This window comes from Dinoponera quadriceps, unplaced genomic scaffold, assembly GCF_001313825.1.
Source record: "Dinoponera quadriceps isolate SergipeBrazil2010 unplaced genomic scaffold, ASM131382v1 scaffold1476, whole genome shotgun sequence".
In the NCBI taxonomy this organism is placed as follows: Eukaryota; Metazoa; Arthropoda; class Insecta; order Hymenoptera; family Formicidae; genus Dinoponera; species Dinoponera quadriceps.
The window spans coordinates 938341-955989 of NW_014555863.1; the positions used below are offsets into that span (position 1 = coordinate 938341).

A 17649-nucleotide genomic window follows, 5' to 3' on the forward strand; every position below is an offset into this window, starting at 1 on the left:
TCTTGAAAAATATCCTGTTTATGCGATATATTGAAACTATATAACTATATTATATAATATAAGCCGACGTCTCGATATTACATGTTGCGAAAAAATACTCGGAGACAACAAAGTACACACGGTTATTTGTCGTTCGTCGCTCCGATTTAAACACGGTGCGCATAAAATTATACCAACGTTTAATCAACAACAAGAGAAGCCGTTTCTCAGTAAAAGCACTATCATAGTTTATTTCCCACGTAGAGAAAGTACTCTTTCATGGAAATATGACCAAGCCCAAGTCATTGATGACTCCCCGAAGTATTCCAAGTACCTCCTCCCGAGGGAGGATATCGCGTGATGCGAACAAAGTCACGAAATCGCGACGAACTTACTCCGTTAGGGGTTTCGTGAAGTTTTTAACGAATGTAAATTGATCGTCCACGTCGAGTGGCCCGACAAATTGTAATATATAATGGACTTTTTAGCGGGGTAATTCGAGATTTATACACGGGGAACATCTGTCGTTCCCGCGCGTCCTCTCGCACGATAACACCGCGCGGCAAATTTCCGCAAAATCATTCCACGTACTTCCGGGCGTGATTTCGAAACCGTGAATAAAATGCGCATTTCTTGCAAATTTTACATTAAATTGCACTTTAACATAACGGTAACAATCATTCAATTTCTCAATTGAAGTTCCTTCGTGCGGGGCGGAATTGAGCAAATTACACAATCCCGGCGAAGATCTAACGAAAACATTACGTAATATTTTTCCTCGTGAATGCTGCCAACTAAGCACACCTGTGATTTTATGATCAGTGAACGATTGTGTATTACTGTTGCACGTAAACAAGCAATTATCATAGGCTCGCGAAACTTTTTGCGACAAGCTACTCCCCCTCCTCCCCCGCCTTACTCCGACACACACTTTAAAGTTCTATAAAAGTGAAAGAAGTTAAATGGTATGAGAATCAAAGGCAATTGAAGTCATAAAAAAAAATTGTTTAATCCAACACGGACTTCGTTCGTTGTTCAGGTCTAACACGATTTTTCAATGCATATTTATAGTTTATCTAATCTCTTTCACATTTTCCATAACAATTTTATTCTCGCTTTTAGACTTCGTATTGCGTGCTCATCGTGATCGTTATTTGTTATAATACAAATCTGACGAATCTGCTCGGTTTTATGTAATTTAAATTTCTTCGCTATTTCTTTATACCTTAGGTTTTGCTTCTCGTGCGATTCGCTTTAAATCGTAAACGTTCCTCACGGGATATTTCGGAGAACGTCGTCAATCTTGGTCGTGGAAACAAACCCCTTCCGTGCGTCGAATTAAACCATGAACCACAGCTGTAACGTTAAACGATTTCAACGTTAATTAATCACGATAAGAGCAAAATGTGAGAAAATGTAGGTTTTATCGACTGATATTTTGACCGCGCGATATACATATATCGTGCGTTTCTGATCCCGGCGAGTAGACTTCTCAAGTTCTCTTAATATAAATCAGGTCCACTTACTTCTGGTACCGTTCCTTGGACACACGCTGCTATCTTGTATATCTTTTCGCACACATCCGCGCCGTCTGGAAGATCGATTAATCGAATCAAAGGACGGGAAGTGACTTATTCGTGAAATATGACGATGAAATAATAAATGTACGAGTACGCGCGGAGGGTGGGTTTCGCGACCTACCTTGCTTGGCACATTTGTTCAAGATCTTGTTACCTATCTCCTGAAACTGCTCGGGTATGACGCTTAACAGCATTTCGGTCTCTAAGTCACCCTCCTCGTCGACCTGTGTCGGATTATCGTCCTGGTGAGTTTCGTGTTTGATTTGCCCGCGTTTCGCGTAAGAATGCAATGTTTAAGAATACATGGGAACATTACCAAACTGAACGCATCGAGGAGACAATGCATGTAGCACGTTATAGCACGATCGTTCACCAGCTTTCCATCGTTAACCTGGTCGATGAGGTCTGCGAAATTGGAATGACGTTAAAACGTCTTCGGTCGAGCTCGAATGAACGATCGGCGGGACGATGATTTCAACATTGAAGATGGCATTTTTGCATTTTTCTCCGAAGACGTTCAGGAAAGGATACACACACGTTAATTCACCATTATCGTATTATCGCGACATCCGTAGAATTATCCATGTAAATTAATTAGCCCGTGGAATCATCGGGCGAGTATGCGCGAGTAGTCATGCGCGAGTATAATTTTACCGCGGAAACGGAGATGGACGGAAAAAAAGGAAGAGAAGAAACTCACCTTGACTCGTCCCGTGTTCAGCCATACACCGTTCCTTGTCACCTTGAACCATCTCCAACATTTCCGGGGGTATCCAGTCGGGCGGCTACGCAAAATCAGAATTTATTACGCGCGCGGAAAATCCTCGCATCCTGTGTGTGTATACCCGGACCTCAGGCATCATTCGATAAAATTGCGCGCGAATCGCCGCATATCACCGGTCGTGTGTATATACACCTATATATATATATATATATGTATGGAGACCACTATCACCGCGATATCGCTTCCCTTATCAGAATCTAGGGGGAGCCCTATCGAAAGTAAGCTAAGAGGCTTACCCCGGCGGACACGTAAATCGCCTGTAGCAACACTACGCCGAGGATCACCGGCACGTATACGGTGTGCATTGTTGTCTATCTCTCTCTCTCTCTCTCTCTCCCTCTCTTTCTGTGTGCGTCTCGTCGTACGTTTGCAACTTGCAATGGGATTCCCTCGCGACCACTTCCGACAACGAAATGTGTAGCGAGCGGTCGCTCGCGCTTTTTATAACGTCCACGATGCGCACGGGATGTGGGCGTGCTTTTATGGAGGGCCTAATGTCATGTATCTTTCTTCGCTAATTAAGGCTCTCCTGCCGTTAAATCAGCCGGTTAATCCCGAACTAATTTTTGTTTCTTAACGGAAGCACACGCGGAATTACGTGTCCGCGACCTTGAATGCATCCGGCATCGGGCCGCGAGAATGCGCGCGGTACGGTTCACCGCTCGGGGTATCGCGATTTTCTTAGAGCGCGCTCGTCGTGAGGATAAATAATAGGAAAAGCTGATGAAAGAGCGAATGCCTCTCACGTCGTTCTTTATTCTTCATCGGTGGCAATGACACCGCCGGTTTCGAGGAGAGGAGGAGAAATAGCGATAATTTCAATGGATTCTTTATTCAATGTGTAAAACGCCACTTCCCTGGTAGAAATTTCCTGCATTTTTGGTCCAGTTTCTAGATGGTTTGTTAATTCCTGTCTAATAATTACGCAGAAAAAGATTCCTTAAATCGAGAATATCTATTCTCACATAAGCAAAAATATTATTATCGTCTTAGAAGATTTCTAGTCTTGACTTGATTGAATTTGTATTAATGCAAATATTACTTGGACTCGGCTCAAGGCTGAAAATCTTCTAAGAAAATCATAATATTCTTGCTTATACGTGAGAATATCTGTTCTTGATTTAAGATTATTTTTTTACTGCGTGATGAGTAAGATTACTTGGGATCTCTTGGGAATCGAGACGTTACGTTTTTCTTGCGATTACTACGCATAAAAGATGCGCAAAATCTGAATTCATTTACCGGACGAAAATGGAACAATGAATAAATAAGAAAAGTATTCAATTAATTGATAAACAAACCTTCTGCTTATGAAATAAGCAGTTTTGACCTAAAAGTATCCCTGTATCGAATTTTTGTCCATTTCCTATGCAGTATTGTTACTTAATGTAAATGCATTATTTATTAATACTAGACAGTAACTGGAAGGGTGTCTGGGAAAACTGCATAGATTTATACCAAGGTTAACAGATACAATATCATACATTTTTTTCGTATGTTTCTTTTATATGTTCTGCACACCATTTATTCATACGTATAATATGTAGATGTCGGTACAAATGCACTGGACGCAGTCGTGCATTTTTACGTAATCTTATCAGTGTCTAAACGAAGTATATCCGTTGATAATGCGGAAGACATTACACCAAACAATGTCGTAACCAGGAAAGATACGAATGTGTGTAATGATCATTAAATTACGGTCCAATTACCAGTCGACAATACCTGCGGGATCATCAGAGATAATCAGGTAGGGAATAACTAATAATTTGATCGTTTTAAATTCGAAGTATGAAAGGGAGAAAACGGGGAGAAAAATTCTTACAAAGTGCGCACACGTCGATTTGATATTTCCGATCGCATTACCGTACTAATAACTGAGAATTACGGAGCCGGTTTCAGTATCACAAATGCTGTAATTCGACAATGGACATAATTGTTTGCTCACAGGTAGTGCAATATCATAGCCACGCGCGTGTCGGAGATAATTAACAGAGCGAATTCGTATTTCAATTTAAAATATCGCACAGTAGCGCGTATCGTATCGCGCCCGACCTGTAACGAAGCAATTAAATCGCGCAACGAAACACAATATCGAAATCGCGTCACGCGTTATTATTGACGTTCCTCCCGCGGCGAAGCGAGGACGTGCGGCAAAGCGTGTGTCGCAGGTCGTGTTTCTCGAACAGCGTCGAAATCAAAACGGTGAACTTTGCCGATTAACCCATCGTCTTTTCCCGGCTGGTCGTGTTATTTTCCGTCGCTAATAGTCGTCGGAATCTTAAGCTTTTGACTGCACATTTCTGAAAAGTCGATCGCACTGCAAACAAGATCATATCGACCTTTGTGCGATCTTTCAAGTTCCATATCGGAGAAACGATAAAAGGAAAGAGTTTGACAAAATTCTAGAATAAAGTGTAACTCTTCTATTTTAATGTTTGATTATGCATTCATAGAAAATCAAGTTTTAAATTACTGAAAAAATTCGAATTTATAGAGTGATTTCGCGAAAAGTAGTGTTTTACTTAAAAAATCGTAACATTTTTACTTTTTATTATTTTGATTTCTGTAGGGCGATAAAGTTGAAAAATGAAATATGAAATATTTAACCGAAAAAAATATGGCTTTAGTGCGCGTTCGAAAAGCATTATTTTTGAACCACTGAAAAGAGGGTAATTTGAAGTATCGAAAATAGACGTTTGTATGAGAAAAAAATATTTTTGTTGCGAAAATAACGAAGATAGTTCTTTTTATTTGCAAAATGGTAACACGCATTATTTAAACAAAAAATGGTAAATTATTATTTTTCAGAACGCGCTCGCGTAGGTTACACGCTATCTGATCCTATATAACCCTAATTAACCACTATTATTTTCAAAAAAATATGCGTAATTACAATATTTACTTATGTTTATACATAAATTTTCAGCAAAGAAAGTCACTTGTGGCGTACAATCATACACCGACCGTATTATGAGTCTAAGTGACCCTGCGTCAAGTTCAGATGGCTCCGAAACACGCGATTAATCGACTTATCAGATCCGCACCACATCTAACAGACGGAGCGACTCTCGAACGATCATTCATGAACAAAGAGAATTCATAGATCACATCTCTTCGTTACAGCTCTTCAGACACAATTCACCGGATGTATCTGACCCATAACGCGGTCGAAGAGTTAATTAGATTACCACCGCGCAACTTCGTGATCCGATCGATGATGTAGCGTTTCGCGCGATTGACGCGTCGCGAGATTATATCGTTGAGAAACGCGCGGATACAGAGACAGCGGACTAAACAATAGGCGACACGAAAGTAGTTCAACTAACCAAGGATTTCTTTTCCCCTTTCTTCGAGGCGACGATGATGAAATCTGCAAGCGCTCATTCGAAGTTAACCGGCCACGTGTGCGGCCGACTTTCCCCGAGTGCGTGTAGTGTTTTAACCCGCGACACGCCGCGGGCGCCGCGTCGCAAAATCGTGTCTACAATTTGGAATAACGTACTAAGCGCTATATTCGAGAATAACCGCGGCCGAGACCTTGCAAGTTCGCTGAATAAGTGATACTCCCTAAGCTGTCTTATAGCTTCGTGCGAGAAATTGATCGATCGTGAGGACACGAATGAGAAATCATTGTTTGGTCTCGGAGTATCACAATGTCGCGGATAAGCCCCGGTGCTTATTAATACACCCCGGCCTTGATAAAGCGCTCGGTTCGAGGGTAGCGAGCTCCTATATCGAGATCTCTTATACCCCGCGCCGTTAAGTTTTTCCGTAAGTGTCAGTCGGCGCGACAAATTGCAGCGTGTCTCTCCCACGTGACGGCTGATTATCTAAAGCCCGGGATGCTCTGTAAAAATGACTCGCGCGCGGGATGATCCCAAGTGCGCCTTTGGCCGCGAACGGCACTACTTTTCTCTCTTCTCCTCCTCCTTCTCGCTCGCTATATCGAGAATCGAGGACCGCACGCGAGAGAAATAAGCTCGCTCGCGCGCGCGCGCGACGTTATTATAGCCCGAACGCGCCTCTTGGCCACGGGTGCATTGCTACCGAGTTGCGGCCGAGCCAAGGTCAAGTTTCGATCGAGAACACGCAGTTCTCGTCTTATCGGCCTACCTCTCTCTCTCTCTCTCTCGCGGATACGATCGGGGTCAAGAGACGCGAGGCCCTCTCTTCTCGGAGCCGCAGGCTCGATTGCACCGTGCTCCTGTGTGTATGTGTGTGTATGTGTGTCCAACTTCCCGCTCGTATCCAACTTTCTCGCGCGAATCGATCGAATTTCCGGCGGATTTCTGCTCCTGCGCACGTGTCGTCGTCGCGGCGCACCTACGGGGCCGTTCATGCCGCGTCGTAACCGCTCGTGCGAGGCGCTCGCCGTGGCGCCGTGGATCCCTGTCGGCGCAATCAAATTGAATGGCAGCCCCAAGGGCGATAGGGCGTACGAGGCTTCGTAACGTACCGACGGAAACATAAATAGCACACCTCGGCGGAAACAATGCCGTCTCGTAACCAGCCCCGCGAATCCATCACGGAGGTTACGCGCGCTCATGTAACGCCACCGTTCCGCGACACCCCTGCGTGACGAGATCGGCTAAACGACCTCTCTCTCTCTCTCTCTCTCTCCCTCTCTCTCTCTCTTTCCTCCTTTCTCTCTCTTTCTCTCTTGTAACTATGCCAAATACGCGGAACGGGAAACGCGGGGCAGGCGATAAAAATCGGGGCGACGTAACAACTCGCTCGCTGAACGACAAAACGAGGATAAGGGTTGAAATTCGATAAAGGAGAACCGACCGACCGCCTTCTCGCGGCGCAACTTATATATATATATGATAACCCTCGCAAACGCTAAAAAGAAAACCAGGCGTCCGCGCGCGCTCCTCCGCGCAACAAGGTTTTCCCTTAACACCCTTTAGAATGGCTGAGGAAAGTTCGCGTGAAAGGATATTCCCTCCAACGATGCGAGTAACCATGAAAGCTCCAGGGGCATGGCAGAAAACAAACGCGTACACGTGCTCCGGCGCGAGTGTGCGCCCGCACATGGAATATTGATCGCGTGTAGTGCAGGTACTCGTTCGTACGTTCGTTCTTTTGCCCGCTCGTCCGCTCTCGCCACTTTCATTCTCAGCGTGTCGATTGTCGCAGCCGATTTCCGCGTTGCAGCCACCGCTTTATCCGGGATGGGCGCCTCGTTCACCCTCGGCGCAGGGCAGCGTTATTAGCGCGGCGGCGCTGACGCGAAAATTCAACGCGAGAGCGCCGACGACGCCGCTCCGCGACGGCTACGGGCCGCGCGCCATCGGGAAAACAAGATCCTCATCCCTTGATCCGTTGCGTCCCGCAATACCCGCGCGACACAGCGGCAATCGATGGGATAACGTCGCTTCCGTGGCGAAATTCCCGGGGATTTTGCGTGCACCGGGCGTACGTACTAAACGAGAGATAAAGTCGATCCGATAGAGAGAGAGAGAGAGAGCTCCCCGTGGATTCATTATTCCTACCGTGTCCGCGCGAGACAATCTGTCGATCCGCAGAGAGACAAGAGATCGCACGTCAAGACCCGCATAGAAAATTTCTTGGGATCTAATTGGGATCTAATTCGATTTCCCTAAATAATTATGGATTCTGGTTGGCAGTGTAATGTTTTAAACATGCGATTCCAAGTGGGAAGCACAGAGATTCTATTATTTGGTCACCCCGACGTTTTCCCAAAGATTTTTACCGGTTTCCGTTTAAACCTTACTCATAAAAACGTAAAGTAAAAAATAATATACATAACTCCAGTAATAATGTCCAGATATACACCGGTATAATAATATTCTAACCTGACCTACTCTTTAATATTTACTTAGATCCATCAGAATTTTTCTGTCATATATGCATAATGTATATAGATTTTTGCATCATGAATATAAAAATTATCATGCCAAAAATAGTGATGAGACACTTCATGTATTACTTCATTTTTCGTACATGATTTTTTCCAGTATGTTCGACGATTCAGTATAGTCTTTTAGCAAAGCGCTGTCACAACGATATTAAAGTTAAATTATGGAAATAAATGAAACTTCAAATTAAATGTACATGCGTTTAATAGTAACGTTAATATTTATTTATCAGAATATCACTATAAACAGAATATTGCGCTATCTCGCGTGTCGTGAGTGTAACCTAACCCAACTAAGACCTATCGTTATTTTGGGAAATCGGACCCCAATTAGATCCCGAAATATTTTTCGTGCAACAACAGAAACAGAAAACCAATGTTCGGAATAAAGATGAGATTCCCACTTACGATCGCGATCGGATAACCTATTTTGAGAGAACTATGAGCATTCTAATCGGAATCTGTATCGGTAAATGGGAGAGTCTGGGGAAAATTTCTATGCGGGGGTCGAAACTCTGTCGCGTACACGGAAGACATATACCGTCGCTACATTCTGCACGCGAGGGGGGAAGACAAGGCGACACGCGAATTCGGCCAGAAATATAGCGTCGTGCGCGCGCGCGCGTCCTGCTTCTTTCTTATCGGCCGCCTCTGAATGGCGATGGGTATCCTCGCCAAAGTGGGTCATCGTCGTCGGTAGACGGTAGACAGCGGCGGGCGTCGCGACGACGACGACGGCGACAACTACGACTACGATGACGACGAAGACGACTGCGTGGGTGGAGCAAAGTTGTCATCGGAAGGCTAGGGACCTAGGTCGACGGAATACTGCAGGCCGTCAGAGGCTGGAGAGGCGAGAGGGGTGGACTCGTGAAAAGGAAGCTTTTCCCGCGACGAGAGAACGGTTCCCCGACCTCTCCAACGCGAACACGTCCCATGCTTCTCGCCATTCACACTGCCTCGTACATTCCCTCCCCCCACCCCCTCTCTCTCTCTTTCTCTCTTTCTCTACATACAGGGTGTGCAAAAATACTCAGGCTATAACTTGATGTTATCATCAGGATCCGATCTATTTTTTCATTGACGATAATAACAGCGACACTTGATGTCATTGTCCCCCACTCCGTCGCCGTCGCTCCGTGTGTGGCTTCAGCGTCGCTCGAACGGTTGATATCCTGCTATTTAGTTCCTTCGATCGTTCCCTTCGAGCGTGTCGCGTGATATTTTTAGCCTTCGCCTCACTCTTCCCGAATTTAGATCCAATTTTCGGCGTGATTCCGCCGAAATTTGCAACTGACCCCGCGGTATTACGTAATACTATCCAATAACTCGCTGAAGGTCGTTGGTTTTCCCGATGAGGGATTTTCGCACGGTGCGATTCCCCGCGAGGGACTGCCTCGTCCCATAATTTCTCATTCCACTGCACCGTTAGCGATCTATCGGACGGTCGACTTGCATAAGAGGTCAAATGAAGATAAAATTACAACCTCAGGAAAGTGTCATCGGCGGTTCGATCGGCCGCGGTGTCCTTGAATATCATCTGTGAAAGTCGAAGGACACGAGCCGGCTGAATATTTAACGGCGGTGCCACCGCCTTTTAAATACGAATTAAGGTTCATTCAAGTCGAGGCGAAGCTCGACCTTCCTTGCCGAATTCTTCGTCGGCAAGCGAGCGACGCTTCGCTGCACCGGACGATCGTCCGGATGCTCGCGCGTGTCAAATTAACACGTTCGCAGCGAAACAGGAATTTTTCGACAGCCACGGTGACCACAGGATGAACTTATTCGGTCGCGCGGCAACCGCGCTTTTCCCCTGCGCTTTTGCCTTTTCTCTTCGTTCGGGCATGCTCCACGCGTATTGACGCGTGCACGACCTTCGTAAATGGTTTTTTTTCTCGTAATACTAAAGAGAATCTAGCGGATTATCGCGTCCACTAGTTTGAAAGGATACGCTGAAAATAGGAATATAAAGCCCCGATAAAAAATCGAGCGCCGGCTCGATTTCCTCCTTGCTAAAGTTGCTTACTGGAATATAAAGAACGGATCGTCTATAATTTACAATGTAGGAGACACTTGATCGGCGCCTTTAGCAGCAGTTGAATCTTAATCGTCGGTTTTCGAAAATGTACTTCTCTCTCGACCATTCGTGTGGTGCTTCGTGTTGTTGGTGGATCGCGCTATTCTCCAGACACCCGTGGGATGCAAGTAGCCGTTAGAAAGTCGCTACAATAAAATGAGTAAATAATGTAAATAATTAGTAGAAAGTCTCGAGGTGTGACGCAGCGAAAACTCGTTTCGCTCCGGATGAAAGATTCGAGACTAGGGTTAGATTTACATATAAGCCGAACGAACGAGCGGTTTAGGAACTTCAATAAATACTTCTTTAACTTCTATTCTCTTTATCCTCTTATTCTCTTTCTTGTTTAAATCTGAAGCCGCCATAAATTCAATCTTTTTTACTGACCGACATTTCCAAAATTTGCCGGACAATATGTTTATAATATTTTTTACTTTCTGTCAGATGCACCTCCATTTATCTTCTACTTTTTTTCTTCTCGGCTTTGTTAAACCCGTGTAGAGCAAATGACAAATAATTATTTCCAGGTTTTCAACGACGTGTCAACGTTTCGACTTCTCGAAAAGGAAAGGCCTGGTAGAAATTTTATGTATTTTTTTGAACTGTTACCGGGCACTTTACTAACTTCTGTCTGATAACTGAGAAGTAAAATTACTTGAAACCCCAATCAAGATGTAACATTTTTGCTACAGTTACTGCGCACAAAAGATGCGCAAAATCTGAACCCATTTACTGAACGAAAACAGGATAATAAATAAACAAAACAAAATTAATCAATTTATAAGCAAGCCCGTTGCCCGTGAAATGGTTTGTTTTGTCCTAAATAACACAGATATCCCCGGACGAAACTCTATCAAGTTCTTGTCAATTTCCTAAGCAGTATTGTTACAACTGAATGAAAATGCATCAATGCAAGGTAGTAACTGGATGGGTGCGTTGCACACCGCCGAAAAACTGCATTTATTTTTACCGGGGAGCTAAAGTTCCACAATTTAATGATTGTACAACACGATATCGTATAATTATATTTATATATAGCGCATCATGAATACGCTATATTGGTTTCCGTAGACGTTTGACCTTTCCTAATAATACCGGCCACAGGAAAGATCAAACTCGTGGCGGGACAGATTTCACGCTAAGCGGCAGCATGGTGGTGCATTGCACTCCGCCGAAACTCGCGGATGAATACGCGATGCTGGCGGCGCGCAACATGTATTTGCCGTCTACTTTGATAGAGAGGCCCCCGGCCGTCCTCGGTGATCTCGTTCTTGAATATGGATGGCGTAGTAATTACGCTTCTTGGTAGCGAGATGCGGAACAAGGGAGAATCGGGCGGCGATGCGGCGTATGTACGTACATCGATCGCAGCTTTGTACTCGCTGCGGCCGTGTCTCGTCCGTTACACATTGCTCTCGCGAGACTAATATTGGCCTCTATCGCGCCGATGCAGGCCGGCGAGGATCCCGGAGTCGCTGTCGCGTGCATCCACCGACACGTACGACGACGACGACGATGGCGATTGCTTTTTCGCGAACAGACGACGGGGCCTTCCTCGCCGGCAAACGCGCGATATTTGGAGAAGAAAAAGAGAAAGAAAAAGAACGCTTTTCGAGTGAAACAACGCGATTTTGACATAGGTACGATTCAGGTCAAGCTAAGTCCAGATCCGTAGAGGTGCAGTACGGCCTTTGGCCTTTTGCTCTAAGCGCTAAATTATAACGCAATTTCTAGCGGAAAGCGTTTCCAGCGCTCTCAGACGTCGCGATTTTTAAGATTCAAGCGTTATTGCGACTTGTGGGAAACGCCTTTTGTCTGAAATCACGTTACATTTTATTGCTCAGAACAAAGGGATAAAAGCTTGCTACATCTATTGTAAATGTGAACTACCTTGGTAGAAATTTCATGCATTTTTGCGCAATTACCGGGCAGTTATATCTACTTATATTAACTTTTGCCTAGTAATTGAAAAGCAAAACTACTTAGGTTCCCAGTCAAGATGTAATGCTTTATCTGTAATTACTACGCACGAAAGATGCGCAAAATCTGAATTTACTGAATGAAAATAGAACAATAAATAAACAAAAAAACTATTTACTTGATTGACAAGCAAGCCTGTTGCTCATGAAATGAACAGTTTTGCCCTAGAAATATCTCTGAATAAAACTCTATCAAGAGTTTTTGCCCATCTTGTACACGGAAAAAAAATTGGTATCAGTTTAAGACTCATGTTTTCTTATATAAGGAAGAATATAATCTTATATGAAGATAAAACTTGCCTACATGAAGAAATTCTCTATATATAGTCCCACTAAAAATATATTCATATTCTTTAAGGATAATTTTTATCAATTGAGAAGAAAAAAATGTCGGATAGATAGTACGATATCTTTATATTAAGAATTGTATCAGTCCGAAAATACCGTTCCTTCTAATATTTTTTTCCTCTCGATTCATGAAAATTATTCATGAATAACAGGAATATAATATTTTTAGCGGAACTATATATATAGAATTTCTTCACAAGTAGGTAAGGAAGTTTTATCTTCATGTAAGATTACATGTTCTTGTGCTTATATATGAGAATACGAGTCCTGAATTGCGATGTTAATTTCTATACGCAGTATAACAATATCACGTTGCAATGAATGAGAATGCATTAATACTAGACAGTAACTGGGCGAGTGTCTACGAAAACAGCATATATTTCCACCAAGGTAATATCGCGCGACCTTTCGCCGCAGCCATTGACGCGCACCGTCAGACCGCTACGCTTCCGCCGATTTTCAGCGGACATTGTCGACGTCGAAGCGAAAATATCGCGAGCTATGCTAATTCGATCGACGGATATCGGGCGTCGTGTCATTTCACCCCGTAGCTCCTCCTATTATATTTTTATTAACGGTCGTTCATTCAACTTACCGGCGCTGCAGCGTGCCATATTTTATTTACCTGACGCGGCACATTTTTCCTCCCGTCGGAAGAAACGTGGAAACGCGAGCGAGAAGGTGAACATTTCTAACGGGTTGAGCGGAATCGATCTGCGGATCGCGCGCCGTCTGATGATTCCGCCGGCGTTCCCGGACAGGCAGGAATTCGCGCCTCGGACTGCAGATGCCTTTTATTAGCGTCTACGTTAATTGAAGGTATGTTTCTTCAACGAGCGTGGCTTGGTCGATGCACCGCGCCGCGCCGTCTCGTGCGACGCCCACGGCCCTGACATTGGGAAACTTGTGAATGGAGACGTCGAGACCCCGCGTGTTGTTCGCGGTTATCACTCCGTTTTCAGATTTTCTATACTCACTCCCGACACTTTTCTCGCCCGTGAGCGGCGCGAGATGCGAGCAGACCGGAGGCACCACGACGAGAAAATCTTCCTCTTGCGCGAAAATTACGCTGATCTCGCGCTTACCTCCGAAGAAAACCGGCGATTATTCTTCCATCACGATTACACCGCGCTATTCCCTCGAGAAGGAGGGGGAACGACGTATCTTCCCTCTTTCACGCGCACGGGAATCAGCCTTTCATCCCGTAATAGCGATCCCCGATCGAAACAGCCGTTTCGGTCCATCCCTCCTTTCTATCGATTCGCAACGTGCTCGTCGTCATAAATCATAACAAAGTTAATAGCATTTTGCGGCGCTGCTTATAACAGCGTTATTTATATTTACGGGCGCGCGTTTTATCCTAACGAAGGCTTTATATAAAGTCCGGGCTGCTCTCGGACGGGGACGCGTGACGGAATATGTTTAATACCGCCGTCTCTCTCGTTCGTCGTGCGCCCGCGCGAGCCAACCCGATGAGCTTCGGAACACGTGCGCGCGGCGTTGTCCGTGCGGCGTAAAAAAGTCGCGGCGGGACTATTCTTGCATCGTCACCACGCCAGACGCCAATACGTTCTGCATATTACATTATGTTAATGAAGGGGGGACGAGGGGAGGGCATCGGAGAGTACACGGAAGCTCTCGGTGGATCGAGAGAGAGAGGGGGGGAGCCCCGTTGAAAGTTGGGGCCGAGCTTCCTCGAAATATCGGGCGCTTCGATAAAAAAAACCCTATCGTGAAAGTTATCACGCGCGTGGTTGAGCCGTTACGTCAGCGGCGATTTCAACCGCGTGGAACTGTGCTGCTTCATATGCGAATCACCGTCTATCCACCGTCTATTCGCGCTTCGTGCTGTCGGACTCGAAGATCCCTCGTGACGGAGTCCCCGAATTCTCTCCGGAACTGGAGGAGGGGGGGGGGGGAAATTGCGTTGGAATAAATGAAGGGGAAACGAAAGGGAGGGGAGATCTCGAGAACGGTTTCGTTGTTTTCGATGTTCTCGTTACGGTATGACGATGATAAATAGAATAAAATTTCGATGGAAACGTTACATTATGTTAATGCACCGTTCGCGACGTTCGCTTTTCCGCTGTAATAGGCGGACCGCCTCTCGAAACGCGGATAGCGTGATAAACGGCCGAACGACACGCGCGTTTGTCAAACAGCGTCCGCGAACGCGTCCGTAATCGTGGGAGAAACGCTCCGTGTTTATCGCATAATTCAACAGATATTAGGTAATAGCCGTGCGACCCACGTTCATCCGACACATGGCGACCAACGCGCACACACACACACACACACATACACACACGCACACACACGTACACACAGGAGCAGTCTGCCGAGGGATTTCTTTATTGGGTTCGCAGTGCCGCTCGACAGGAAGCTCGAAATCCCACGAAAGCGTTTTATCCCTGTCAGTCCGCCGCTTATGTTTTCTCATTAGGGTTTAAAAAGGAAGCCACTCTTTGAATATAATGCGCGTCTTTCTCCATCTCTCTCTCTCCTCTCACTCCCACCCTCTTTCTTTCTCTCTCTCTGTCGTAACAAAGCTTCCTTTGAATTCAAATTAATTTTGTCATTTATATTACACACGAATCTATAAAGCCGCGAAACGAGCGGGAAAATATGAAGATGAGCTCGGGAGAGATCGATTGGCGATTAAATCCTTGAAAAGAATGTCACCCAAGACTCCCCGTAACGTCATTATCTGCGCGCTTCAAGTTCCTTTCTCCGGACGGGAACACGGTACCATCTGATCGAGTCAGCGACGTCCAATTTGCAGGACGCCTCCTTATCTCGGCAGACAAAGCATCGAGATATCGCCTCGCGCCGGAAGCATCGCATATATTCCCCCGTTGTGCGCCTCGTATCGGTACTAAGGCGTCCGTTGCGACTTGCGTTCGCTTATAAGCCGGGAAATCAAACGCCCGTGTGCGGCGGGAATAGCATCGGGGAAAGTGAGCGAGAGGCTATGAAGACATATATATACATTCGTTGGATTATTATTATTATTATTATTATTGCTGGCGTGCATAACTCCGGGCACGGTGGCGAAACACGACGATGTCATCGCCCGATCGTCCGCCCGGCGGACGCGCGAGATTTTCCTCCCTGCGTGGCGCGCGCGAGAGAGGCGGTTTTTCTCTCGGGTGACACTCAGACGGAATCTCCCTGTGGGATCTCTTTATGGATCGAATACGCGCGCTATAAATTTCTTTATGTCACTTTAATCGCCGCTACGGCGATGCTCGGCGCTACGACGAACGACGGCGGGTCGTAAAGCAGCACCGGGAACGTTTTATGAGGCGGGATTCATGAAACGAGAAAATTCTTCGCCGTCGGACGTTGAATCGGCGAGGAGGGTCGCGTCGGAGAGTTCGGGAAAAGAGGTTTTCGCCACGCCGGTAGCGCGGAGATAGAAGTGAATTATTTCCCTTCGCGCGCGCGCACGAATCTGTCACCGTAAAGATGTCCCCGGCCGTAACTCGGAGCGGAGTGAAATTCACCGGGATTCCATTTTATCGGCTGAATAGTTCGCGGCGTCCGTTAATTGCAGGCGGCGCGTTTGATCGATCGGTTCCCGAAACCGTCCATCTAACCGTCCCTTCCTACGGACAACGAATCTTATCACGGATAATCTCGGTTATCATTGAGAACGACAGTACTTGCTCTACTTAATACACATACTGTAATTAGAAAGGAGGAAAGAGAGAAACGGGGAGGAATCCGGCGGAGTCGGAAAGAGGCACACGCAACGCTAAAACACGCATGCACGCTTCCCCTGCATGATTTGCGGATACTTTTGCGCCTCCGCGAGATTCCGTGTCTCTCGTAGCGTAGGTTTGTAATCCCCCCCCCCCCCCCCCCCNCCCCCCCGGCGCGATGTTCGCTGTGCCGCGCCGCACACATGACCCCGTACACCGTAATCGTAAAGCCTCAAAGGGGAATGTTTCGTGTTTGCAGACGGCGCTCAGCAATCTCGAGGAGATGCAAAACAACTCGATGGTCTACCGTAGCGACAACAGGAGCCGCAGCAGCATGGGAGTCGGCCCGATGAGATCCCGGCCCATGGAAAAGAGGCACGACACCTCGCCGTACAGCGGCGTACCTTACCTGTCGCCACCGCCGCCGGACACCTGGCGGAGAACGAACTCGGACTCGGCTTTGCATCAGAGCGCAAACGAGGCCTGCCAGTCGGCCTCTGCCATATCTCATCGACGAGGTAGCAACGCATGTCGGTTTCCCTTTTTCTTTTCTTATTAACGTTTTCCTTAAAACCCGTTTGCACCCGTTAGATCGCGATCTGATGTCTAAGCCACGTGAAAGAATGAGAGAGAGAGAGAGAGAGAGAGAGAGAGAGAGAGAGAGAGAGAGAGNCGCGGCTTTAAACGGCGGGCGCTGCGTTTCGAGAAACCCAATATCACGTGTTGCTAGTGTTTGCCGCTTGCGTATTGTCGAGATAATACACTGGAGAGAGGGGAGTGAGGAAAAGAGAGAATCTCTCTTACGCAATATAACGTTCCGTCAAAGCATTCGCTGGTAACGAGTCGCTACACAGGCGCTTATCTCCCGGAAGTTAATCCCTTCGCTCGGAACCCACGCGAAAACGTCTCCGGTACTGATACCCTCGGTACTTGTACTTGTACCTGCTCAGGAATCTCCTCCGTAAATAAAAACCATAACATTCATCCGTGATTCGCACTGCGCAATATAATATGCGATAAACGGTTCTCGCGTAAAATCTATCACGTTTTTTTAGTTATGTAATTATAGTTACCTTTAGTTGCTGGTAGCAGGAAGTATGTTGTGATTAAAAAACGGCGATTAATGGAATACATTTTGCATGAAACTTCTTGTTTTATATGCACGAATGATTTCTTCGATCGTTGGTAATTTATATAATTTTATACGCGGTAAAAAAGATGTGTGAGGGACAGCTTGCGTAATTTATCTCGTGTGTGAAGAAATATATTTTGCTCTCCCTCTCTCTCTCTCTCTCTCTCTCTCTCTCTCTCTCT

The 17649-nt window shown here is 45.9% G+C and overlaps 2 protein-coding genes across 15 annotated transcripts in view; one reads left to right on the forward strand and one right to left on the reverse strand.

Moving 5' to 3' along the window:
• Positions 1–17649, forward strand: part of LOC106745578 (CREB-regulated transcription coactivator 1) — a 45384-nt gene that overhangs the window by 5018 nt on the left and 22717 nt on the right. For 11 of the 14 annotated variants that reach the window (XM_014621289.1, XM_014621282.1, XM_014621280.1 and 8 more), the window contains one exon: positions 16595–16865. In XM_014621289.1, the coding sequence (XP_014476775.1) occupies positions 16595–16865 (271 nt within the window). The remainder of the gene's footprint in view (positions 1–16594; positions 16866–17649) is intronic. The other 3 variants (XM_014621294.1, XM_014621292.1, XM_014621281.1) reach the window with 1 other exon arrangement.
• Positions 1089–2729, reverse strand: LOC106745586 (pheromone-binding protein-related protein 6-like). Its single transcript, XM_014621305.1, has 6 exons — positions 2580–2729; positions 2260–2344; positions 1876–1964; positions 1681–1783; positions 1506–1570; positions 1089–1335 (listed from the first exon to the last, which is right to left on the reverse strand). Exons 1-6 carry the CDS (start codon positions 2646–2648, stop codon positions 1318–1320), a joined length of 429 nt encoding a protein of 142 aa, XP_014476791.1. The 5' UTR covers positions 2649–2729; the 3' UTR covers positions 1089–1317.